General features: G+C 42.5%; 1 protein-coding gene across 1 annotated transcript in view; it reads left to right on the plus strand.

The window, feature by feature from the left end:
- Positions 1-5,652: 5,652 nt before the first annotated feature.
- LOC145398920 (kielin/chordin-like protein) overlaps positions 5,653-26,121 on the plus strand; it is a 41,300-nt gene continuing 20,831 nt past the window's right edge. Inside the window, exons 1-20 of the mRNA XM_080271656.1 lie at positions 5,653-5,672; positions 7,898-7,945; positions 8,187-8,261; positions 8,699-8,896; positions 8,976-9,161; positions 9,778-9,972; positions 10,059-10,250; positions 11,062-11,256; positions 11,335-11,523; positions 12,697-12,891; positions 14,800-14,994; positions 15,081-15,272; positions 16,050-16,244; positions 16,351-16,539; positions 17,746-17,940; positions 18,025-18,210; positions 19,010-19,204; positions 19,291-19,476; positions 22,274-22,489; positions 23,247-23,377. Of these exons, the coding sequence (XP_080127782.1) occupies positions 5,653-5,672; positions 7,898-7,945; positions 8,187-8,261; positions 8,699-8,896; positions 8,976-9,161; positions 9,778-9,972; positions 10,059-10,250; positions 11,062-11,256; positions 11,335-11,523; positions 12,697-12,891; positions 14,800-14,994; positions 15,081-15,272; positions 16,050-16,244; positions 16,351-16,539; positions 17,746-17,940; positions 18,025-18,210; positions 19,010-19,204; positions 19,291-19,476; positions 22,274-22,489; positions 23,247-23,377 (3,373 nt within the window). The remainder of the gene's footprint in view (positions 5,673-7,897; positions 7,946-8,186; positions 8,262-8,698; positions 8,897-8,975; positions 9,162-9,777; positions 9,973-10,058; positions 10,251-11,061; positions 11,257-11,334; positions 11,524-12,696; positions 12,892-14,799; positions 14,995-15,080; positions 15,273-16,049; positions 16,245-16,350; positions 16,540-17,745; positions 17,941-18,024; positions 18,211-19,009; positions 19,205-19,290; positions 19,477-22,273; positions 22,490-23,246; positions 23,378-26,121) is intronic.

The raw sequence follows: 26,121 nt of genomic DNA on the forward strand, positions 1-26,121 counted from the left end.
GACAAAATAGGGTAAAAGCCTCCTATTTCCTTACTGAAGAGGCGTCCATCGTCTATAAATCAACATAATTAATCAATCTATTTATCTTTCTATAGCCAGACGCCCTAATCCTGTAAGGGGTGGCCACAAACAAATCGCCTTCATGTCGCCTTGTCCCCTGCCATTTCGCACAATGATATTGTATTTAATTTTCCACTGATGATACATGCCCATTCTTCCACATAAACACGACCAGTACTCCACAATACTTCCAATTTCTCATCCACCACTCCCACAGACACTCCTCCCATTCGTACCTCGCCAGCTTGGGAAGGTTTTCATTTTGGCTGTCACTCTCCCTCCGATAAATACCTTCGGCCCAGCAATGATCCTAACATGGACTGATTAAGATACTGAACTGGGCTAAAATACACGATTTGGTTGATATAAGAAAGACCTAAAGTGCAATCGGTTAAAAAAGAGAAAAAAAAGAAAAAACAATACATTATAACTTGATAGACTCTCTCTCTCTCTCTCTCTCTCTCTCTCTCTCTCTCCTGGGCAAATTTTTACAGTATATTTGTACTGTTTCAAACAATACTCCTTTTTCTTTAACTTGGCCTAAAATTTTCATCTTTACTTCTTGCATGCTCACAACCAACAACAGATCAACAGATTAACACTAGAACATGATGCTAGTCACGATGAAGTGCTATGGAATGAAAGTAGGGTCGTAGCGTTATCTTCCTCTGCCACTAAGCTACGTGAAATAAGCGGCTGGACGAAAATCTAGGCCAAGCTGAGGTGAAAAGACTATAGTACAGACGCCTTGGTTGAGCTTAGAGATGTTGTGTATATCAAAGGGTTGCTGAACATAACTCTTGCTTACCTTTCTTTTTCTAAGCAAGATGGGGAAGTTGTTTATCCAGTCCCACAAACAGGAGATGGGGAAGTTGTTTATCCAGTCCCACAAACAGGAGATGGGGAAGCTGTTTATCCGGTCCCACACACAGGAGATGGGAAGCTGTTTGTCCGGTCCCACACACAGGAGATGGGGAGCTGTTTATCCAGTCCCACAAACAAGAGATGGGGATGCTGTTTGTCCAGTCCCACAAACAGATGAGGAAGCTGTTTATCCACTATTTCACAAACAGGAGATGAGGAAGCGTTTTTTTCTGTACCACACACAGAAAACATCCAACACTTCCCTCTCTGCGGCTGCGTGCGCTCCCACTTGAGGCTGGAGGGTGACTGACGTGATTCGGAGCTTCTAGGGTTCGCTTGGGTCCAGCATGAAGCAAAAGACTGTTCTTATGATGCTGAGTAATAATTAGGCGTTTTTTGTAGCACCTCGGAAAGTCAAAAGGGTTTGGGTTTCCACTGTTGGAGTTTACAGAACGCTAAGCAATAGCACAGCCAGACGAACGAGCACTGTGGGCCCTGGAAGAACTGTCGTACATAGCCAGTCTCCAAGGAAATGAGATGACAACTTTTTCACAATGACATTTTATGCTCCTAAGATAAACGTAGGAGCATTACTTACAATTTTCGTTCCATTCCGAAGCAGAAATTAAGGCCAGTAGAAACCATTTACTCTCCTACTCTTTTCAAGTAAGCCCAACCTCGCGGTGGATTTGTAAACTTGTTTCAATGGCTGCAGTTCCTGCGGTAAGACGTATGATAAACTGGAAAATTTTGGGATCCAAGCACATTTCACGTTTTGGAAATGCATCTATATCCCTCAAAAAACACATAACATGAAAATACTTATGACTGACAGAGACGTTACGTAAGAATTTTGTAATCTTGTACTTTCGTTGAAACGAAGCCAAAACCACAGTCAATTCATTGGACGCGTCGGCCATTTTGGAGCTGGAGGTGCGAGCTGGTGCGAGACGGAACATTTAAATTGATTGATTTTCGTAATAAAGTACATTGTTAGAATTCCTTATTATCATATAGTCATTAACATGATTATTTGTTTTGCATTATAATATAAAAAATGAATAGTTATCTTCTGATATTGCGAATTAAACACCATGCTAAACTCCCTAACTGGCTATACTCCGCTACACAACACGCTGATTGGTAGTTTGGGTATGCACCACTGCAGAGGCAAACTCCTCGGTGAGGAGTTTGACTTTCCAACAGCGGAATCTCAAACCCCTTTGACTTTCCGAGGTGCTACAAAAAACGCCTTTTGTCTTTAAATCTTGTCCTTACTTTTTGTACCTTAACTTGGTACATATTTTCATCTTATTGAAGCTTATTTCACTTAATGAAAGAATAAAGACAATGTCATGACTCCACAGAACATACTTTCAATAGCACTTCTTCGTGACGAGCATCATATTCTAGTGTCAGTTGTCTGTCACTACGCAACTCTAAAATCGAAGAGATGGAAATTTTAGGACAAGTTAAAATTAAAAATGCATAATTCTATCAACTTCATCTTCACCATGAATAACTTCCGAATATTTCAGCTTCGTAAACATCTTCAGGTGATTCATTTCTTTCGCTGCTTCATCCGGTTCAATTCAGAATTCAAAAGACTTCAATACTCAAATATTTTCTTGTAGGGAGGGTGTTGTGGGATGCCTTCACGCGGTGGCACAGATATAGATTTGCAACTCCACTCTTGGTTTTATATTTAACAATTTTCTAGAGCATAAGGGTGTATTCTAAATAGCTGTGGAGAATCCGTAACTCCTCTTCTTTAGCGATTTACTCTGCACATTGCACCTCAACATCACTTTGCATTATGCTATAGGTGTAAAATGGATGGATAATAACGCGAAATAAAAGCACAGAAGAGAATGTTAAGGTGTATTATGCAAAATAAATCTCTCAGGAAAAAGTTTTACGAAGCCTCCTGTGCCAATTAGAATACGTCCTGAGTAGCAGTAGTAGTAGTAGTAGTAGCAGCAGCAGCAGCAGCAGTAGTAATAGTAGTAGTAGTAGTAGTAGTAGTAGTAGTAGCAGCAGCAGCAGTAGTAGTAATAGGGATAATAGTAGTAGTAGTAGTCGTAGTGGTAGTACTGTAGTTGCAAACCCAGGCTCATGTGAATGTGAACTCAGTGGACTGCAGGCTGAAATCACTCTTCTCCTGTCGTCCACCATCCTGATTTTGGGGGATAGGGAGGGAGTTGAGGGACGTTTGTATAACCAGGCAAATGAACCACCCTATTAGTGCCACCACGTGAAGGCATCCTCTGAAGCACCAAATCCTGAACAAAATAAACCACACGCCATAGGACTGAAAGGCGTTAAGATCCATGCTAAACACGAACCCAGGACGGCTCTAAAATACTGCCTATTAATTTTCCAGTCACAATTTTCCCCTAGAATACCACACCCAACAATCTGATATTCCATCCAGGTCCCGAATTGAAGGCCAGGACGTACGGGAAACAAACTTTGTCCCACAGTCTGACCGGGCCGAAAATCGACCTCGAGTTTGTCTAGTTGTGGGTTGGATGTGCTAACCATTACACCACTGGCTACCCCAATTTAGCCTTTCAGTCTGGGGGCGCATTTTTAAATAATTCTCTCTCTCTCTCTCTCTCTCTCTCTCTCTCTCTCTCTCTCTCTCTCTCTCTCTCTCTCTCTCTCTCTCTCTCTGTAGCTTAACGATAGGTTTTTCAACATGGAAGAGTATAGCATTACAGGAGAGAGAGAGAGAGAGAGAGAGAGAGAGACCTCCTAAGTTGATAATTTTGTGGCAGCAGCAATAAATTAAATAAATAAACATAAGTATATAAAAGAATAAATAAAGGGATAAATACCCGGGTTCCAAGGGGTTCAAGTGATAATGAAGCGGTAGAGGTGGTTCGAGACGCGGTTCACTGGGGGGTCGAAGCAGGGGGCGAGGTTAAGTGTGGTGGACGGGGGTGCTCTCTCACTGGCCTCTGCACCACCTTACCGTCCACCACGCTACCCTCTGCTCCTTCCACTGTTCTGGGTTGTGTATCTCTGTTTGTTTTTGATTTATATGATTATATATTTTTGCGTTACTGATTTACAGATTATATTATTAGTTATGCAGGACTTTTTCATTTCGATTTTTTTTTTTTTTCCATTTTGCCCATTGGTTAGTTTTAATGTATCTATTTTTTTTTTTTTTTCAAACTTTCTATTTCGAGTTCGTCACTTTGGGGAATGCTGGGATGCTTTTAGTAATTTTCGATATTTAAAGATTACTAAAGTATGTTAGTGTTTTGTGGAAAACTTGTGGACTTAAAATTCATAGGTCTTTCAAAAAAAATATATATATATATATTTGTAGGCGCTTCATCTTTGCAGACTATTTAAACACTTTTGGTATTTCCAGAGTGAATTTTCGGGGCCTTCTGGTACAACATGGCAGTCTTTGGGGCTGTCCTGTTGTGGCTGTGCCTGAACACGCTGGTACAAGGTAGGAATTAAAACTATAGGGTGTCGGAAGATACCCCCTTAATATAACTTTCTCTCCAGTATTTTTGTCTTTGTCTGACATTATTTTGAAGAGTACTTAAGCTGTACATATCTCCCAGTTCTGGAAATCTAATCTAAACTTCAATCCCCGGACTGAATACACAGGTGTTAAAACAAAATCAGAAGGGATAGTCATTCAGAAACAAGTATCCGGTACGAAACCTCAATCCATATTTTTGATGTGATTTTGTACTATTATCCCTGACAGTTCTAGTCTTCCCAAACTCCCCTCTTCCTCTCCCGTCTTCCCCCCCCCCCAAAGCTTCAGGTAACTTAAGATTTCCTAACCCAGTAAATTTGGGGATAGTAAGAGCAAAAACAAAGCTCATGTATTCTCTTTCCGGCTCGTGTACTCCCTCAAGATGAAAGTCTTTCCCCCCAGCAAGTTAGTATCGACTCCCTTTCCCTCGTCTCCCTTTCCCTCCAGGCATCACCACAACGATGACCATTTTACATTTTTGCTGTTATTAGACTTGGCTTCCTTTGGACCTGGTGGGATTAAATTTTCACTTCATAATAAACCACATTATTTATAAATGCTATCTTTATCACAAATTGCCATATGTCTTCAAAGTAGTAACAAGACTCTCTACTGTAAGGTTAGTTATGAAAGTGCTATGGATAGGACGCAGAGCAGTAGTAATCATATTGTCATAGAACTGTGATGCTGCAAAAGACATACCTTGGCCAGGTTAAGGTATTAGAACTGTAACTAAAATGTAACTCCTTCGATCCAGTGACTCGGCTTAGTCAGACCATTTTAACTTTCATTCTGCTTTTGGTTATTTTTAAATTGGATGGGATAAATGACTAACATTTCATCACTACTGTTTGCCTAACTTCACTTAACACAGCAATTTAATCTTCATTGCTCAGGTGTAACAATTTGATGCTAAGCACTCAACAGTGTGAAAGCTGAAAAAAAAAAAAAAAAAAAAACACTAAGCAAAGTTAGGTTGGAGAGTATGGAACCATATAGCAAATGGCGTCACGGTTCAGTTCGGAATAAGAATCTAAAGTTATTCTCCCCTCTCTACCTTCCAAGCCCACACCACCACCGCGCCTCCATCCCTTGAACTCGAATCATTCAACACTCCGGCCCATATACTCGTAAATTGCTATGCCCTGTTCACTGATAACCTGGCGTAAAAGTGCCATCTCTCCTTCCTGTGATATAAGTAACAAAAGTATGGGCTTTTGATGAAAATTTATGCAGAGCCGTAGTACTGTCTGCAGTTTCAGAAAATGGGCTGCAAAAAGTACTTAATATTTCACCTAGTTAAAGGTTATAATTCTCCTGGCGTTTCTGTAATAAATCATTTCTTGATCATGAGAAGGTTTACAGACAAGGAGTCTTACGAAAATTAGGTGGAAATATAGCTGAACTGGACTGTCTCGAAAGCCTCATAATTTGTGCGCGCGCCAAATCTTCGGAATGGTATTAATTCCTTGACTGAGTATAAACTCCTTCAGTACGGTGATTTACTTTTTGCTATTCAAGTATTTATTAAATTTTAAGTTCCATAGGGCTAATGAAGTTCGGGAGAGAAGAAGAAGAAAAAAAAAAGGCCCCTTCAGCTTAGTAAAAGTTTGGAGATAAAATTATTCATCTGAAGGTTAAAATGTCTGCTATTATGACTCGAAGCTGCATCAAGTCTGGCACTGGTTATACTTTGAGGGTTTAAATTTCAATGAGTTTAAATTTCGGTGGTGTATCACCAGATGAGTTTATGCAGCTTTGGGACTCTATTAAATAAACGATTAATGCTGTAAAAAAAAAAAACCACTTCTCGCTCCGAAGCTAAGTCTGACTATATTTAATCATTATGGTTTTACAAATTACTCCCCAGCCGCCACCATCCCACCCACCACCATCCCAGCCACCGCCATCCCACCCACCATCGACAGAGACTGTGATGACGCCCACGAGTGCTGTCTCTACCCCTTCCTCTCCCCCACCTTCAACGATTGCTGTCTTCGGCACGGGTGTTGCCCTCGGAACTGCACTGATGTTATAAAGGATTCGGGTAAACTGAAAGCCGCATTCTCGTTAGCTTTGGCCTTTGAAAATTCTCATCTTTTAATTTGGCCTTCATTTTGCACCTTAATTGGTTTACTGAATGGTTTATAGAGCCATTGATAACCCAGATAGCTTTAGATATCAATTAAGCTGACGAGAATACATGGGCCTTAGTAAGAGACTCAAAATTTATGGTAAAAATATAATGTATGAAGAAGTCGTTCGGTGTTTTAAATCCTTGACTAAAAATTTCTGAATTAGTGAGTGTACAATGTGAAGCTCGACAGCCATACTTCAATTACTTATGCAGTTTCGGTATTTAAAGTAAGAATTAATACAAAATCTAACTTTACAGGTTGCTCTTACAACGGTGTGGAGTGGCCCCATGGCAGTGTGTTGGATATACTACCAGAGTGTTGCGTGAAGCTGATGTGTGGCGTGATGCTGTCCAAAACACCACCGCTAATCACACACACCATCGTTAAAGTACACTCCGAAACACCAGGTCCTCTCCTATTACCTTTAGTGTACTATCCTTACCACACTTCATGCCATCACCACACTTCATCACATTTCATATCGTGCTCACCACCGACATATGTCGAAACAGGTGCCCTTCAATTACCTTAAGTATACTATCCTTCTCACCACATTTCATCAGTCACCACCTCCACAACTCGTTTCATCAAACTATGCTCACCATCCACACACACACCTTACCAGGTACTCCTACAGCCCTAGAGTATATCCACTTTTAACCACGCCTAAGATCACTGTTAATTACACTTGAGAGCCACATACTTCTATCTGCCGTCCACTTTATTTGTAAATAAAATTGACAATCCAACTTCCATGCTGAACTGTAACAAGATATCAATAGAATGTCATGAACTATGGGCAGTATTCTTATGCCAATGACCTAAAGAACAGTCAGAAGTGACTTAAGATGTACGAACTGTGCTAAAGTCTGATTGGCCTGTCATTCTATCTCTTGAATCAATTCTGAACTATGGTTGGTGTTAGATGGGAATATCACTACTTGCTCCACGCTAACTTAGTCCCCGATTTTCCTTTTTGGAGAATTTTTTTAACGTATCTGTGACAGGAACAGAAAATGCTGCAGCTATACATACCTCCCATAGTATTTGTTCGTGACAAGCACTATATATGTGTTAATCTGTTACAACTTGGATTGAACAAATACTTCAATTTTAGATTAAAGTCATAACCTGTTTAATCTTCCCCAGGTGAAGATTGTGATGCTCCCCAAATTGGTTTCTGCGTGGATGATAAAGGAATCGTCCGCAGCGAGGGATCAACGTGGCTCGATAACGTGTGCCGCGAGTGTAGGTGTGAAGGCGCAGTGGTCACGTGCTCATACTTCCATTTCCTTTGCCTAGACGCACCACACCCACACTGCACAAGGCTGCCTGGTGAATGCTGTCCAACGTGGGATTGCAGTAACACGACCAGGTAACAATGTCTCGGGAATGCTGGCTTCCTTATTAGTAAACTTTATTATAAACTAGGCCAGTAACATTACACCCCAATAGCTATAGGCTGTATGACCTTAAATTTATACACAACTACGGTGAACATACTGAGTTGACTGATAAAGCGGTTTAGTGAAGCACTCTAGAACTCTTTAACATCTTGGAATATTCATTTCGTCTAGACATTAAGACTTAAAATATTACTCTCCGCAATTACACAGGGTGTGTGTAGACAAGGAGGGTAACAAACACGACCTGGGTGAGAACTGGCCTGACCCTGCCGACCCCTGCCTGGTGTGGGTGTGCACGAAACACGGACCAATCTCTCTGCCCCGTGTCCGTTGTCTGCCCCTCCCACCTCAGCCACACTGCAGCTGCAAGAAAGTCGTTGTCGATTGTTGTCCAGTCTGGAATTGCTCGTTCGTATGCCTGTAATAGTTTCATGAAATGTACTTGCAAAAGCTTTTCGATGAATTCTATCTAAAGCCGTCACAGTTGTGGTAGTGGTGTTAACGGTTTGGGATGAATTATATGTAAAGCGGTCAAACGGAATTGTGGTGGTAGTGGTGTTAATGAGCCTAACTGAACCCATGCGTAATTGAAAATCCATACCATGATCACTACTGGGTGCTGGTATGTCCTTCGTGGGTTAGGGTTTCGCTCTTTGAAGATAATTCATTTGTCAAAATCTGTTAGTCCTTGGTAGGAGCTTAGGTGGAACTTTATATTCCAGAAAAGGGTGTCTGGATGAAAGTGACCAGCGTCGTGCTGTGGGTGAGGTATGGCCAGACCCTGCAGACCCCTGCTACAAATTTACCTGCACCCTGACCGGCAAAGAAAGGTCCCGCGTCCACTGCCCGCCCCTGCCACCGCCACCACACGCACAGTGCAACATCGAGCAGGATGGCTGCTGCTTCGCCTGGGCCTGCACGTGAGTAATGTATTATTTCGTTAATAAGTCTGTTAAAATTCACTTTGGAATCGGAGTTTGACTACTGTTTTTGCCACAGCGGGTGTGTGGACGATGCTGGTGTTCACCGCGAGGAGGGAGAGACCTGGACGGACGGGTGCACATTCCACATGTGCACCTCTAGTGGCATAATCAGCAACAACGTCACGTGTCTGCCACTCCCGCCAAGGCCGCACGCCAGCTGCACCAAAGCAATCGTAGACTGCTGCCCACAGTGGAAATGCCCGTAAGAAAGTCATTTCTAATAATATTTAGAGAACTACAATATTAGAGAAAATATTGGCTCCGTACACGTACTGTCCTATGCAGACTTAGGTAAGGGTACGCTAGGCCTCGACAAAACTCTTCCAGTTAAACGTATGGCTATCTACCAATCCAGCTGGAAAACGTTCATTCTGGCCTGTATTAATTAAAACTGATTTAGTGTGGGAGCATAGTGGCGATGTTATTCAGTGTCATACAAGAGAATCTTAACGGCCGTCATATAAACACTACAGAAATTACCGTTTTCAGAATCTCTCGTGTAGCACGGCGAAGACACCCTGGGAATATACTAATTTAACAGCAGGTGAAACCACTTATTTTAAGTGGTAACACTCTATTAGACAGTGAAGTTGGCGAGGATTTGCTTCGAGACATTACTTAACTACTATGGCTCTAACGAGAATTAGTAGAGGCAGAAGTCAATTAGACTAAAGAAACTTAGTTAATTGTTCGCTACAATATAAAGCCTCTCCTTTGTTGCAAAGTTTTTGGTTAAAAATTTAAATATTGTAAATTATCCATCGATGACCTTTTGTAAAAACTTAAAGAACATCTCTTTGAAACGGACTTTAACTCAGTGGATGTGTCGACGAGTCTGGTAGACCTCGTGAAGTGGGAGAAGTGTGGCCAGACCCTACCGACCCTTGCCTAGTATCCACCTGCACTGAGACTGGCATAGTGAAGTCCCGCGTCCTCTGCCCGCCCCTGCCCCCGCCACCACACTCTCACTGCAGGGTCGAGGAGAGGGACTGCTGCTACGTCTGGGTCTGCGTGTGAGTATGACATCGGCAAAGAATGATGCTGAATAAACAAAAATATTCAATATTTGTAAGTATTCATAACTACAATTTTTCTCCAGTGGCTGCGTGGACGATTCTGGGGTTCAACGTGAGGTTGGGGAGACCTGGATAGACACAAACCAGTGTGCTGTCTTTACGTGCACCTCCAGTGGCATCATCAGCCGCAACATACCGTGCCCGCCACTCCCGCCCAGGCCCCACGCCAGCTGCTCTAGAGTCACCGTAAAATGCTGCCCAGAGTGGAACTGCTCGTAAGATATTAACTTTTCTATAATTCAAGCTTTACAGTAACATACGCCATGGAAATATACCATGCGATAGTAAGTGCCACGTACCTTCAGTTCAGTATATGTAACTAGAACACCGAGGAAATGGGCTGCCTCTAGAAATCCATAGTGCAAAGTCTCACGCCCGTACGTTAATATAGGTGCTGGCAGTAAATGCAGTCTTGCAGCCTCTTTCTTATGTAGACAAACTCGAAAATTTCTATCGTTGCCCTTTCCCATGCGCATGCCGTTTTTCACTGCATGAAGAATACTCTACAATTTTGCTGCATGTGTCCTTTGTAATAATTACTAGACTTGAGTAATTTTGTCACGTTGGTTTGTATTTTTGTCAAGATCCCGTACAGAGCTTAAACGTTTGTAAAATATTGAGAATTAGTTTTAAGAGGCACTGCTACTCATTTTCATGCTCATTGCAGTGTTTTTTTTGGGGGGGATTATAGAATGTACGCTTAAAAGGGGCCATTTCGTGCCATCCTAGACAAAACTGAGACTTGTTACTTGTAGAACTCCTTTGGAAAACTTAAGGGAATGCTTTGTATGGTCCTTTGGAAAACTTAAGGGAATGCTTTGTATGGAAAGTCAAATATTGTGGTTAAAAAGTCAAACTAGTCCATACTGGCCTTGAAAAATTTTAACAAACCCTTCTCAAAGGTTATTAGCCATTAATGTAGTCTGTGAATACTTAATAGAAACAATACCTGCTGGTATTTAGATCGTAATTCCCTCTGTCTGCAGTAACATTACTTATTCTCAAAATTATAAAATTTTACTACAGTGGGTGTGTGGAAAAGTCTGGTCGGCATCGTGTTTTGGGTGAGGTGTGGCCAGACCCTGCTGACCCCTGCCACAAATTCAACTGCACCCTGACTGGCATTGAAAGGTCACGCGTCCACTGCCCGCCTCTGCCACCCCAGCCACACCCCTTCTGCACCATTGATGAGAGGGATTGCTGTTTCTTCTGGATCTGCTCGTGAGTGATTGTACGGTGGAATATTTTTTTTTTTCCCAGGCTGTAATCCCATCCCGACTTAACATAATTCTTCCTCAGCGGGTGTGTGGACGACGATGGTGTTCACCACAAGGAGAATGAGACCTGGACGGACGGGTGCACAGTCCACACGTGCACCTCGAGTAGTATAATCAGCAGCAGGAACGTGACCTGTCCCCCACTTACCCTGAGGCCGCACGCTGGCTGCACCAAAGTCACCGTAGACTGCTGCCCACAGTGGAAATGCTCGTAAGAATGTCTCTTAAGTGCTGTATGGTGCCAATACCTATCTTGTTTTGATTTGGTTTTCTAATATGTGCAAAGGAAGTATGGAAGCTGCATGAGTACTTTAAGAACACCATTGTGGGTGTGAAGTTACTGAATAAGAATGGAAAGACTGACCAATGAAAATAAGAACTTTAAAGCCAGCAGTGAGTATAGAACAGAAATAGTAAGAAAGAGAAATTGATATCTGGGTAGGAATGCTTAGATGAGATGGTCATAAGGAATGAATGGGTGTAAGGTGGTGAAAAGGACATTGGAGACGTGGCTGACAAATATGAACTGATATGGTAATTGAGAAATTGGATTTATGAACGGAAAACATGAGAAGGTATAATATCCTTTAGTCAACGGTTCAACCTGATGTGGCAGGTAATGTGACGAGTATTTTAGTAAACCCCCCCCCCAAAAAAAAAAAAAAAATTGAAAAGCCGGCGGAGTTGGTTCGAATAGTGCATATAATCAGATGTAAAGCACTGCAGCCGTGCAGCCACAAATAAAATTAGTCCGTCCATACTGCTAAATATTCATGTTTTTTCTGGGACTGTCCCATTGTCCTCTGATGCCTTGATTAGCAAATCGTGCTGCTCATTCTGGGTCTGGATCACTGAAGGATCACAAACTACCCACTGGATCAAATTCTCACAACTTAGGGTAGTTGTAAGACTGGAGCATGGCAGTTTTTGTTCTCGCACAAAGCTAATGGTTACTGGCCTTGCCCCACCCCCCAACACTCCCAGCCACCTGCTAAATCACTGGCGTTAGCGGACCAGCGATAACATGACTGATCTGGGTTCACTTATTATGAATTTAAGTGTGGTAATGTCCTAAAGTATTTTAACCTGTTAGGTCGCGTAGACCTTAGGCGATGCTGCTTTCGTAAAGACATTCATGGGCCCTTAACAATGGTACAACAACTGGAAATTAAACCATTAGCTGTCTCTTCTGAATGACTAGCCTTTACCCACTAGACCACGAGGCGTCAGTATTATATGCCAGAGGAAAAAATGTTTCTCTCAGTGCAGAAGAGACTAAAATGGCAGGATGCATGAAATGTATAACTTGTACTAACCTGGAAAGGTTTATTGATGCACAGGAATAGTGATGTATAGTTTCCTAGTCAAGAGATTTCGTCCGCAGTGGATGTGTGGACTCAACTGGTGGCGTTCGTGAAGTAGGCGATGTGTGGCCTGACCCTGCCGACCCCTGCTTCACCTTCACCTGCACCCCGACCGGCATAGAGAGGTCCCTCAACCCCTGCCCACTCCTGCCCCCGCCTCCACACACCTCCTGCACCATAGAGAAAAGGGGCTGCTGCTTTGTATGGGTCTGCACGTGAGTAATGTCTGACTCATTTATTTGGTTTAAATGTTAAATTTTGCTTTCAAAACCTGAGCTTAACTACATTGTCATCACCATAGCGGGTGTGTGGACGATGCCGGCGTTCACCACAAGGAGGGAGAGACCTGGACGGACGGGTGCACAATAAACATGTGTACTTCGAGTGTCATAGTAAGCCACAATGTGACGTGTCTCCCACTCCCGCCAAGGCCGCACGCCGGCTGCACAGAAGTGACCGTAGACTGCTGCCCACAGTGGAACTGCTCTTAAGAATTTTCATTTTATAACTAGCTGTAGCTGTTCCAAAGTTTTAGGCATAATCTTTGATATTAGTTTCCTACTACCATTAGAAAGTTGGCAGACAATACTCTCCCGGTTTTGTGCCATTCCTATTTCTCGGTTTCTTCCAGACGACAGCATGTAATTCTACTAAGCCTTTGTGAGCTTCCTATTGCTATCGTACAAAAGTAATTTCAATAATAAGTTGACTGAAATGCCGGTAAAATTTTACTCCTGGCTGCACCTATTCTAAGACTTGCTGAAATAGTCTAAATTATCAACAACTGTGAATATGCAATAAGGAAAGATATCTCCTTAAATATGATGCACGTCATAAGAAACAAGACAAAGAAGTTCCGAAAGCTGTGGTTAGACGCGAATAGATTATTAAAACTGAAGAGCATCTACTGCAACAAAAAACATTAGCTCAAGGAAGAGTTTAGTCTGCAACATAACTATGGCGGTAGAAGACTATTGATTGGTTGGTTTAATCCATAGAAATTAAATATTCAATGCAGTATTTTTTAAAAGCTTGGAACTGTATTCCACATAACTGAAACAGTATTAATTCGTGCACAGGAGTTAAGATGCCAATCTAACATAGTGAATGGGAAAATCTATGTATATTTTAAGTAACTTTTACATCTATGTACTGGAAAGTACTATAATCCAATTGCCCAGTCGGCAATGTAGGGGTTTGGAACTAAGCTCTTCTAACCTTAATCAGAGCACGACTGATTATTTAAGAGTGGCATTTAGGAGAGCGATAAACCCCTACAATTCCTGGGACGTAAACCCTCACGGGCTCGATCAGGCTTAGTGCTTTAAAGACCACCAGGCATAAATTGGTTACCATTTGACCTAGTAAATGACATCCTGGGTTACAGGAAACTATTTGGAATGTTTAGTGCAATTTCATGGAAAAGTAACTAGAGTTGCTGTCCCTCCCCACTACCCCTCCCCACTACCCCTCCCCACTACCCCTCCCCACTACCCCTCCCCACTACCCCTCCCCACTACCCCTCCCCACTACCCCTCCCCACTACCCCTCCCCACTACCCCTCCCCACTACCCCTCCCCACTACCCCTCCCCACTACCCCTCCCCACTACCCCTCCCCACTACCCCTCCCCACTACCCCTCCCCACTACCCCTCCCCACTACCCCTCCCCACTACCCCTCCCCACTACCCCTCCCCACTACCACAAATGAATGGTGAAACTTGGCCTTAAAAGCTTACGAATAGTTTAAAACCACGCGACAGCTAATTAATTTTTTATTTTATATCTTTAAAAATAAAAGCTTCATAGCTTTAAGATTTTTCAAATCTGCGTCGGAGGACTAATACTGAACTTTAGTCTACTTGGTATGGAATTTGTAAAACATATTAAGTTTACATAGTAAAACTTTCCTGTGGCAAAAAGTTTATTTGACTCCGTAATTGTCTTTACTTATTACTGTAGTGGATGTGTGGAAGACTTTGGTCGACCTCGTGAGGTGGGAGAGGTGTGGGAAACTGTTTGTTCCCTTATGGAGATTTTTAGCTGTGGAGGCTTAATAACTTTTAAAAATCTAAACGGTAACTTTAAAGATTTTTATTTTTTTTAAACTGACTTCCACGCAGTGGATGTGTGGACGAGTCTGGTAGACCTCGTGAAGTGGGGGAAGTATGGCCAGACCCTACCGACCCTTGCCTAGTATCCACCTGCACTGAGACTGGCATAGTGAAGTCCCGCGTCCTCTGCCCGCCCCTGCCCCCGCCACCACACTCGCACTGCAGGATCGAGGAGAGGGACTGCTGCTACGTCTGGGTCTGCGTGTGAGTATGACATCGGCAAAGAATCATGCTGAATAAACAAAAATATTCAATATTCGTAAGTATTCATAACTACAATTTTTCTCCAGTGGCTGCGTGGACGATTCTGGGGTTCAACGTGAGGTTGGGGAGACCTGGATAGACACAAACCAGTGTGCTGTCTTTACGTGCACCTCCAGTGGCATCATCAGCCGCAACATACCGTGCCCGCCACTCCCGCCCAGGCCCCACGCCAGCTGCTCTAGAGTCACAGTAAAATGCTGCCCAGAGTGGAACTGCTCGTAAGATATTAACTTTTCTATAATTCAAGCTTTACAGTAACCTACGCCATGGAAATATACCATGCGATAGTAAGTGCCCCGTACCTTCAGTTCAGTATATGTAACTAGAACACCGAGGAAATGGGTTGCCTTTAGAAATCCATAGTGCAAAGTCTCGCGCCCGTACGTTAATATAGGTGCTGGCAGTAAATGCAGTCTTGCAGCCTCTTTCTTATGTAGACCAACTAGAAAATTTGTCGTTGCCCTTTCCCATGCGCATGCCGTTTTTCACTGCATGAAGAATACTCTACAATTTTGCATGTGTCCTTTGTAATAATTACTAGACTTAAGTAATTTTGTCACGTTGGTTTGTATTTTTGTCAAGATCCCGTACAGAGCTTAAACGTTTGTAAAATATTGAGAATTGGGTTTGAGGCACTGCTACTCATTTTCATGCTCACTGCAGTGTTTTTTTTTTTTGGGGGGGGGGATTATAGAATGTACGCTTAAAAGGGGCCATTTCGTGCCATCCTAGACAAAACTTTGACTTGTTACTTGTAGAACTCCTTTGGAAAACTTGAGGGAATGCTTTGTATGGAAAGTCAAATATTGTGGTTAAAAAGTCAAACTAGTCCATACTGGCCTTGAAAAATTTTAACAAACCCTTCTCAAAGGTTATTAGCCATTAATGTAGTCTGTGAATACTTAATCAAAACAACACCTGCTGGTATTTAGATCGTAATTCCCTCTGTCTGCAGTAACATTACTTATTCTCAAAATTATAAAATTTTACTACAGTGGGTGTGTGGAAAAGTCTGGTCGGCATCGTGTTTTGGGTGAGGTGTGGCCAGACCCTGCTGACCCCTGCCACAAATTCAACTGCACCCTGACTGGCATTGAAAGGTCACGCGTCCACTGCCCGCCTCTGCCACCCCAGCCACACTCCTTCTGCACCATTGATGAGAAGGATTGCTGTTTCTTCTGGATCTGCTCGTGAGTGATTGTATGGTGGAATATCTTTTTTTTTTTTTTTTTTTTTTTTTTTTTTTTTTCCCCCCAGGCTGTAATCCCATCCCGACTTAACATAATTCTTCCTCAGCGGGTGTGTGGACGACGATGGTGTTCACCACAAGGAGGATGAGACCTGGACGGACGGGTGCACAGTCCACACGTGCACCTCGAGTGGTATAATCAGCAGCAGGAACATGACCTGTCCCCCACTTACCCCGAGGCCGCACGCTGGCTGCACCAAAGTCACCGTAGGCTGCTGCCCACAGTGGAAATGCTCGTAAGAATGTCTCTAAATGCTGTACGGTGGCAGTACCTATCTTGTTTTGATTTAGTTTTCTAATAAGATGTGCAAAGGAAGTATGGAAGCTGCATGAGTACTTCAAGCACACCATTGTGGGTGTGAAGTTATTGAATAAGAATGGAAAGAAGTTACTGAATAAGAATGGAAAAACTGACCAATGAAAATAAGAAATTTAAAGCAAGGAGTGAGTATAGAACGAAATAGTAAGAATGGGGAGAAATTGATATCTGGGTAGGAATGCTTAGATGAGATGGTCATAAGGAATGAATGGGTGTAAGGTGGTGACAAGGACATTGGAGACGTGGCTGACAAAGATGAACTGATATGGTAATTGAGAAATTGGATTTATGAACGGAAAACATATGAAGGTATAATATCCTTTAGTCAACGGTTCAACCTGATATGGCAGGAAATGTGACAAGTATTTTAGTAAATCCCCCCCCCCAAAAAAAAAAAAATGGAATTGTAAAACTGGTAGAGTTGGTTCGAAGAATGCATATCATCAGATGTAAAGCACTGCAGCGGTGCAGCCACAAATAACAATACACCGTCCATACTGCTAAATATTCATGTTGTTTCAGGGACCGTCCCATTGTCCTCTGATGCCTTGATCAGCAAATCTTGCTGCTCATTCTGGGTCTGTATCACTGAAGGGTCACAAACTACCCACTGGATCAAATTCTCACAACTGAGGGCAGTTGTAAGACTGGAGCATGGCAGTTTTTATTCTCGCAAAGCTAATGGTTATTGGCCTTCCCCCACCCCCCCAACACTCCCAGCCACCTGCAAAATCACTGGCGTTAGCGGACCAGCGATGATAACGTGACTGATCTGGGTTCACTTTTCTGATTTTAGGTATGGTAATGTCCTAAAGTATTTTAACCTGTTAGGTCGGCTAGACCTTAGGCGATGCTGCTTTCGTAAAGACATTCATGGGCCCTTAACATTGGTACAACAACAATTGGAAATTAAACCATTAGCTGTCTCTTCTGAATGACGAGCCTTTACCCACTAGACCACGAGGCGTCAGTATTATATGCTAGAGGAAAAAATGTTACTCTCGGTGCAGGGGACTAAAATGGCAGGTTGCATAAAATGTATAACTTGTACTAACCTGGAAAGGTTTATTGATGCACAGGAATAGTGATGCATAGTTTCCTAGTCAAGAGATTTCGTCCGCAGTGGATGTGTGGACTCCACTGGTGGCGTTCGTGAAGTAGGCGATGTGTGGCCTGACCCTGCCGACCCCTGCTTCACCTTCACCTGCACCCCGACCGGCATAGAGAGGTCCCTCAACCCCTGCCCACCCCTGCCCCCGCCTCCACACACCTCCTGCACCATCGAGAAAAGGGGCTGCTGCTTCGTCTGGGTCTGCACGTGAGTAATATCTGACTAGTGTATTTGGTAAACGTAAAAATTTGCTTTCAAAATCAGAGATTAACTACACTATCCTCGCCACAGCGGGTGTGTGGACGATGCCGGTGTTCACCACAAGGAGGGAGAGACCTGGACGGACGGGTGCACAATCCACATGTGCACCTCTAGTGGCATAGTAAGCCACAATGTGACGTGCCTGCCACTTCCGCCAAGGCCGCATGCCGGCTGCACCGAAGCCATCGTAGACTGTTGCCCGCAGTGGAAATGCCCGTAAGAATGCCGCCTCAAGTCTGCTGTACTGTATGGTGTCATTAGTGACTTAATTTGTTTGGGGTGTCTATTTTTCTGTGAAGTAAATATGCAAAGTATGGAAGCTGTATGAAGACGTATCATATGGATGTGAGGCTACCACGTAAGAACAAGAGTAAGATTTTTGTAATGTTCGGAACCAGCAGAGGAAATCTAACAAGCTGAAAGGTCTGCTTTTGGTAGAGTAGAAGTGCTTTAGATGATATAGTCTTATGGGGAGAATGCAAAGAAGGGTGGAGAAAAGGTTGGATGAAAGAGGGTGAAAAGCATGAATGACTGTTGAAATGGTAGGTAATTGAGATGGAGGCTGAGGATGGACGGCTGGATGAACGGTGAACGAAGAAAATTTGAAAATGGTTTAACATAAGCTAATTTAAATCAGTTAGCGGACCAGCGTTGAAAACAGGACTGAATCTGTTAAATTCTCTTACGTAATTTTATCTTTTATTCCCGAGCAATGTTTAGTCCAGACGTTTATGGTGATTGGCCAGTAGCTTATACTTGAATAATATAACGAGTATTCCAGCTTTGAATTTGAAGTGGGTCGCATTTGATGGGAGAGCCTCAATCCGCTATACCACTCAATTTTATTTTGACCCTAATTTCTGGTTTACAGTAAATTTTAGTCCCTTAGTGCAAAGACGATTTATTGGTAGAGAGTACCTCAAATTGCTGTTAAGATGTATGCAACTTTTAATATGGGAGCGTTTATTGATGTAAATAAAATGTAACTCGGGTTATTTGATAATTTTAACACTAGTGGGTGTGTGGACTCCACTGGTGGTGTTCGTGAAGTAGGCGATGTGTGGCTTGACCCTGCTGACCCCTGCTTCACCTTCACCTGCACCCCGTCCGGCATAAAGGGGTCCCGCAACCCTTGCCCACCCCTGCCCCCGCCACCACACTCCTCCTGCACCATCGAGGAGAAGGGCTGCTGCTTCGTCTGGGTCTGCACGTGAGTAATGTCAAAACCTCTGAATCTGGTAACTGGAAATGAAATATACTAAAAGAATCTGGGCTTAAACATAGTCTTTCACACAGCGGGTGTGTGGACGACGTTGGTTCTCACCGCAAGGAGGGCGAAACCTGGACGGACGGGTGCACTATTCACATTTGCACCTCGATTGGCATAATCAGCCACAACGTGACTTGCCCGCCACTGCCCCCGAGGCCGCACGCCAGCTGCACCAAAGTCACTGTAGACTGTTGCCCACAGTGGAACTGTTCGTAAGTGAAACTCTCCTAAGTATCGAACTTGTAAATATCCAGCGAATTTAATTTTATTGCTTTCATGTACAGGTATCTTTGGGAAAGTCTGCAAATAGAGATGTCTGGAGTCTTGACTTAATGTACGCGAGATCTGTGGACTATTGTATTAAATGACAAGACAGCAGTGGTAAATTTAGTCTGTCAAATGTATCATGTCTGCACTTTGGCACATAATGAAGGCTGTGGGGGCTTTATTACTGTAGGATGAGTTAGCTGAAAGCATGAGCTTCTTGTAGGCGATTGTCCAAAGTTCAATTAGACTGGGGCGTGGAAGTATCATTAAGCCAGAGTAAAGTTAAATTAGTTGGAAAATGGCAAATAATCCAACCAAAGTTAGTTAGATTTGAAGTGTAGCAATAAAGTAACCAAAATGCAAGACCGTGCATAAGTCATCCTCTGACTACGTAATATCGGTTGGTGTGTGGACAAGTCTGGTCGGCATAGTGCTGTGGGTGAGGCGTGGCCAGACCCTACCGACCCCTGCCATACATTCACCTGCATTCTGACCGGCATAGAAAGATCCCGCGTCCACTGCCCGCCCCTGCCACCACAACCACACTCCTTCTGCACGAAGGAGAGGGACTGCTGTTACATCTGGGTCTGCACGTGAGTTTTTGGAGCAGCGAGTCAGGACATGCATACGTACATGCATATAACTCTGCTTCAAAGATTCCTAGTATTGATGTTGACCATGGTACAGCTGATGCTTCCTATGGACTAGAAACTGAACAGCCAAAACCATCTTAGTTTCCCAACTGTTGCTGGAAGCTTTTGGGTCTTTTTGGACCGGTCACTAGCAAAAATGACCACAAAGCGACTCTGTGACTGTTCCCTAAGAGGCGAATGACTAGTTGCTAAGCCTGTAGCCATACTGCTAATATGGTAGGCTAATATCTTTAAGGTAAATGGTAGCCTCCCATATACAAAAGATATAAATTTCGTATGTGCCGTCAGATCTTTACGTTCTTACCAGAGGGTGTGTGGACGACGCTGGGGTTCATCACAAGGAGGGCGAGACTTTGATAGTGCACAATCCACACGTGTACTTCGAGTAGAATAGTTAGCCGCAGCGTGAAGTGCCCGACACTCCCACCGAAGCCACACTCCGGCTGCACCAAAGCCATCGTAAACTGCTGCCCACAGTGGAAATGCAGGCGGGTTTTACTCCCTCGAACTTAAACACGTATCTAATAAGGCTTGAGTAAAATGACAATACTTTATTAGATAAGAGTACGCAGTGCCAAGAATGGTAGATAATGAATTGTCCCACTCATTACAAATACGTTCAGATATCCAAACTTAAACGATGAATGCAGTATGTGAAATAACACCATAAAGTGGTTACAGAACTGAGCATACGCATTGCTCACTAGAGGAAAGTGGTTAGTGATTCGGTAATATTTTGACTAAAACGTAGTTACTTGCTGAATTATAGTATAATTATTAGCATCGTGACGTATAGTTGTTTGGCTATTAACCTGGCTTACGTGAGATGAATGAAAGTTGAATGGAAGATGGTGGAGTCAGTCGATGAGAGATTGTTCTCATAGATGTTCGAATCGACTTTGGGGCAAGGAAGTTTGATCTGAAACTCGTTAAAACAAATATGACCCACCTGCCATAAGAATCACTGCAGGGGTCTTGAAAAAATCCCTGCTAAAAATGCCAATACACCATTCCTGTAACAGATTTATTCGATATAGACGGTGGGTTTAAAACGTTGATACGGCGACAAGTGTGTGATGCTTAGAACTACTGGACCTGGGGGGAACGGGAAACTAAGCCTATGCCTCGAGCTGATCTCTGGTATTTTTTTTACTTATTATGCGATCTAATGGATAAAATGATAACCCTAGTGTTCACTCTAGCTATGATAATAGCTTGTATAATTCGTTTAAATTAACACTAGAAATTGCCGCATCGCACTCTTGGTTCTGTGAATAGATGTCAAATTTTCCACGAGTGGGTGGGGGAAACTCTAGTTCGTCCGGTGGGTGAGCGGTGGCCAGACCCTGCATACCCCTGCTACGTATTCTCCTGCACCTCGACCGGCATAGAAAGGTCCCGCATCCACTGCCGGCCCCTGCCACCACAACCACACCTTTTACTGCACCATGAAGGAGGAGAACTTGTGCTACGTCTGGGTCTGCACGGGATTTCTGTACGTCAAACGCTAGGGGAAAAGCTGGTTCGTTGAATGGATTAATAAGTGGAATCTTATTTTTTTTACGTAACTTTCACCGTGGATGTGTGGACGACGCCGGTGTTAATCATGATGTAGGTGACACCTGGACAGACCAGTGTGCCGTCCATACGTGCACCTTGAATGGCATAATCAGCCTCAACGTGACGTGCCCGCCACTTCTGCCGAAGCCGCACGCCAGCTGTTCTCAAATCATCGTAGACTGCTGCCCACAGTGGAGATGCTCGTGAGTACTGACAATACTAGAGTGTAAATTTACAGTAGGATTTTTTTTATTTACTGCAAACAGTTTCTGCCATGTAATCATTTTGGTAAATATATTCTTAGCAAGACGATGCAGCCTCATTAACTTTGCCTAATAGTGTGACATTGGTGATTGAGTAGCATGCTGTCAGATTTTTCAAAACTGAAGGGAAGAGTTGGAGGAATTCCCACTCTCCTGAGTAGGAGCCGTAACCCCCGCAAGAATATAAGATGAAACTCCCAACACGCTTGCTGAATTGTCCTGAGCCTTGGTACCAACCTGACAGCAAATTTGTCTTCCATTGTCAGCATATTTGGTGGTGTCTGCGTGGATAAGAAGGGGAGGGAACATGAAATGGAAGAGGAATGGATATACCCGGAGTTCCCCTGCGTTATCAACCGCTGTACACCGGCCGGCATCGTGAAACTGCCGCCAAATTGCCCCCCACTGACGAGACCACCACAGATAGACTGCACGCTGGTCCTCAAGAACTGCTGCCAGGCCTGGACATGCCCAGAGAAAAGGTAATATTCTTATTTCTTAAAGGATTACCTTACATGTTTAATAGATGCATAGATCCTCCATCCATTAAACAAATCGATATGGAGTTTTTCAGCCCTTGATACTTCATGGACAAGGGCAGAGTTCACGGGGTACCTCTCGCACAAATACGTCCATCGCTGAATGTTAATGTACGAAAAAAATATGCTTTAACGACAAAGTAAAAATAGTCTACGATAGAAGTTCAGGAGTACATAATCTGTCTTTGAATTTGCCTAAGCTATTATGGTACAAAATTGAGCAGTGTTTTAACCAGGTGAAAATGTGTACAACCCCCTAATTGTGAAAATATTGTAAGGAAAGTGCTTGTCGACACTTCCTTGCAGCTGAACACTGCTCTCCAGGGTAACCAGCCTATCCACAAATCCTAACAGCCCCGCCATTGAATTCCCCTGTGAATTGGGAGTTTATGCAGTCTGCCTCATTTTTCACCATTAAGTACTTTGACATTTTAGGGTTCTCGAAACCTTTATTGAATATTTGGAATAGTTATTGGTACTACTATTAGGAAAATTAGCCCCTTAAACTCTACTCCTCGCCGGCGAATGTAATCAAATTCGGACTCATCCAGAGCTGATTAAAATCTAAATGGGACCCCTCCAGGGCTAAATAAAATCTAAATTGAACTGCTCTGGGAGTAGAAAGAATGAAATGGGAAAGTTATGGCGCTGAAGGGGTTAATAATAATTAAAAAACTGTACTATTGTTTTTGTACTGCAGAAAATGCTACGTACCAGAACACTTCGACGGTCAGTGTGACCAATACCTGCAAGTATGTCACGAGGACTATGACTGCCCCATTGACTCCTCCTGCTGCTACATCCCCGGCTGCGGCAAGCGGTGTTACTCAGGTTGGTATTTTACTCCTTATTTTTACTTTCACCTTAAACTGGTCCAGATTTTCATTTTGCGGATTTCCAAGTAGCAGAGAAAGAATCCTATGGCTCTAAGTCAGTCCCATATTATTTCATGACTAGCACCATATTCTAGTATTATCTTGTTCAAATTGCATTCACGATGGAGAAATGGCAAAGTTAGGATAAAAGGGGTGAAATCAGGACCCGTTATGGAATAGATACAGGAGGCTAACTCTTCTTACTAGCATATTATAGTTTGTGTAGGGAACATTAATCTGTACAGAGAACCTAAATGGTTATCAATACTGTACAGTATGAAGTCTGTAGAGGCTTAAAAAATTTCAAGATGTTTGGATGTAGTATTAACAGCAAGCCTTGAGGTGCTACACTCCTAAGCTGATGACTATACGGTGCTAAGTTTGCGTAATAGATTTAAAGTTTTTCTGGTGGAAGTGAGCCAATCCCACAATTTCTAGATGGAAAGTCGTGGCCTTGAAGTACAGAGTCTCATTGGTTGCTTAAAATAGTCCCTCTGATTGACAAAACTTGGCCATAAACAGCTGAAAGGAGTTGGGAGTTAGAAAAAAATGTGTATAAATCACCCTTGGGGCATGTCTACAGCTTCCTGATCCATCGCCATCTATGGACAGACACACCCAGCAGGTCTCTCGGCTGGGAAATAAACATAACTAATTCCTCCTTTTTACGGCGTTACGTTTGGTGTTGCAGATATCATACCACGCACCCAAGCACCAAGTGAACCGTGCGATGGAGGAGACGACGACGAGGTGACAGAGGCCCCGTACAGTATACAGTAGATGGCTAACTCTACCTGACTACACCTTGATATATTAATATCCAGACTTTGAGGTACAACTCCTGCTGAAACTCCAGACAAATGAAAAAGAACTAGACGAAAAGGACAAAGGAGTCCATCTTGAAATATAAATTTTGTAAACTAAACACAGCTGACAGCCTTCATCTCTGATTTCTAGCCCCGTTTTCATAGCTAAAGCAAGATTATTTCTATTAAACTTGAGGGATTTTTTTTTTCCAACTACAGAGTTTGTTCATATACTAAATCCAGAAATTTGATGAGTTTTGTCAGTGTTGGCAGCAAAAATTTTAATGTTTGGGGTAATAATTCTGTAGCCTGCTGTGCCTTGCCCCATCTGGCGTGGCTTTGTCATCCCTTCAGTTCAGTGATGCATTTTGCTGGTCCATCTTTTGCTACCTTTGTGACTGAGAGATGTCTAAGTATGATAATTTTCTTACGTAAATGTTCTAAAGTCTTCCTCGGTGGAAAAATCATGTAATTTTTTCCACACCTCAACACAGCCATTCCATTTCTCACATACCACAGTTCAGTTTGAATATAAAGAAATCCCAGTATGTTTCATCCACTAAGGCTTAAGATATTTAAATAATTGACCTTTATACTTACTCAAATTGCAAGTTTAACATTAAAATACATGACTGAAATCTGCCACGAATGCCTTGCTGCTTTTATTTTTTTTTTTTAGATCACTGATGATTTTTGTACTTCTGTAACAACTGTATATATTGTTAAAGTTTATACTGTACGCAGTTTTATTTTTAAATTTTATACGTATGGTTTGTTATAAAAAATCTATATAGAAAACTTTGTTTACTTAAACCATTTGTCTGCGAAATTTGGGTAAATGCATAGTATACTTTAGTTTGAAAGTCTCTGAAATTATAATATTGATGCTAGAAAATTCAAAACCCTGGTTAATGAAGTGAGTGGATGGACGGCCCCACTTACCACCGTATAATGTAAAATATCAGTACAACGTTTCTAAACTAGTAGTTGTGTTGAACACCTTTATAAAGAACGTGAATAATACATTTCCTTTACAACCAAACTAAGAGGTGAATTAAGAGCTAAGTGTCTAAACTGCCATAAAATTTTGGGACCAAGGAGTAAATTCAGAACTTGCCTCCTTGGAATGTAACAATATAAAGAAATTTACTGAAACAAAAGCTGAGCAATATTTCGATAAACCTAAAAGTAATCTATTGTACATAGAAAAAAAAAAAACTGCAATCTGCATGTACTTTCAGAGATCCCAGTGACAATGAGGATATGTAAACTGCATGTCTGTTAGGAGATAAACTTGACAATGTTAAATAATGGCAACTGGTAGGTGGAAAGAAAGAGGTATAATTCAACCTTCGGTGTAGGTCTGTTAATGGATAAAGGAAGAGGGAATTTTGATCAATGTGGATCCGGATGCAGGAATAAAGATTTCTTTTTGTGTTGAAATGAAGTATGTGCTCAGAGATTATCAGGGCTAAAAAAGGCAGTCTTGGAGGCTGTAAAAGTATTAGTTTGATATGAAAGGAATTGGAATTTGAATAAATTAAAGATAGGAGGTCAGTCCTATCTAGTTTTCTGGTTTCCGCACTTAAGCTACTAGTAATGAACACACCTTGAAATACTTGAACTCTGGACGGGGACAGTACTCTGACTTTATTTAATTCTCGAGGAAGCAAAAAAATAAATAAAATCCTCGAGGTAAGAAATTGAATGTTGAACCAAATCCTCGAGCAAGAAAAAGACAAAAAAAATAAATCGTCCAAATCCTCCAGGCAGCAAAAGAAAAAAAAAATAGGGTACAATATATGAATGAATTACCGATTTGGAGGAGCTGGAGAGGGATGCCTTCACGTGGTGGTGCTGATATAGCTGGCCTGTGGAGCTGCCCCGTTATACA

This window comes from Coenobita brevimanus, chromosome 5 (assembly GCF_032717465.1).
Source record: "Coenobita brevimanus isolate Jiangsu-jjx chromosome 5, ASM3271746v2, whole genome shotgun sequence".
NCBI classification, from domain to species: Eukaryota; Metazoa; Arthropoda; class Malacostraca; order Decapoda; family Coenobitidae; genus Coenobita; species Coenobita brevimanus.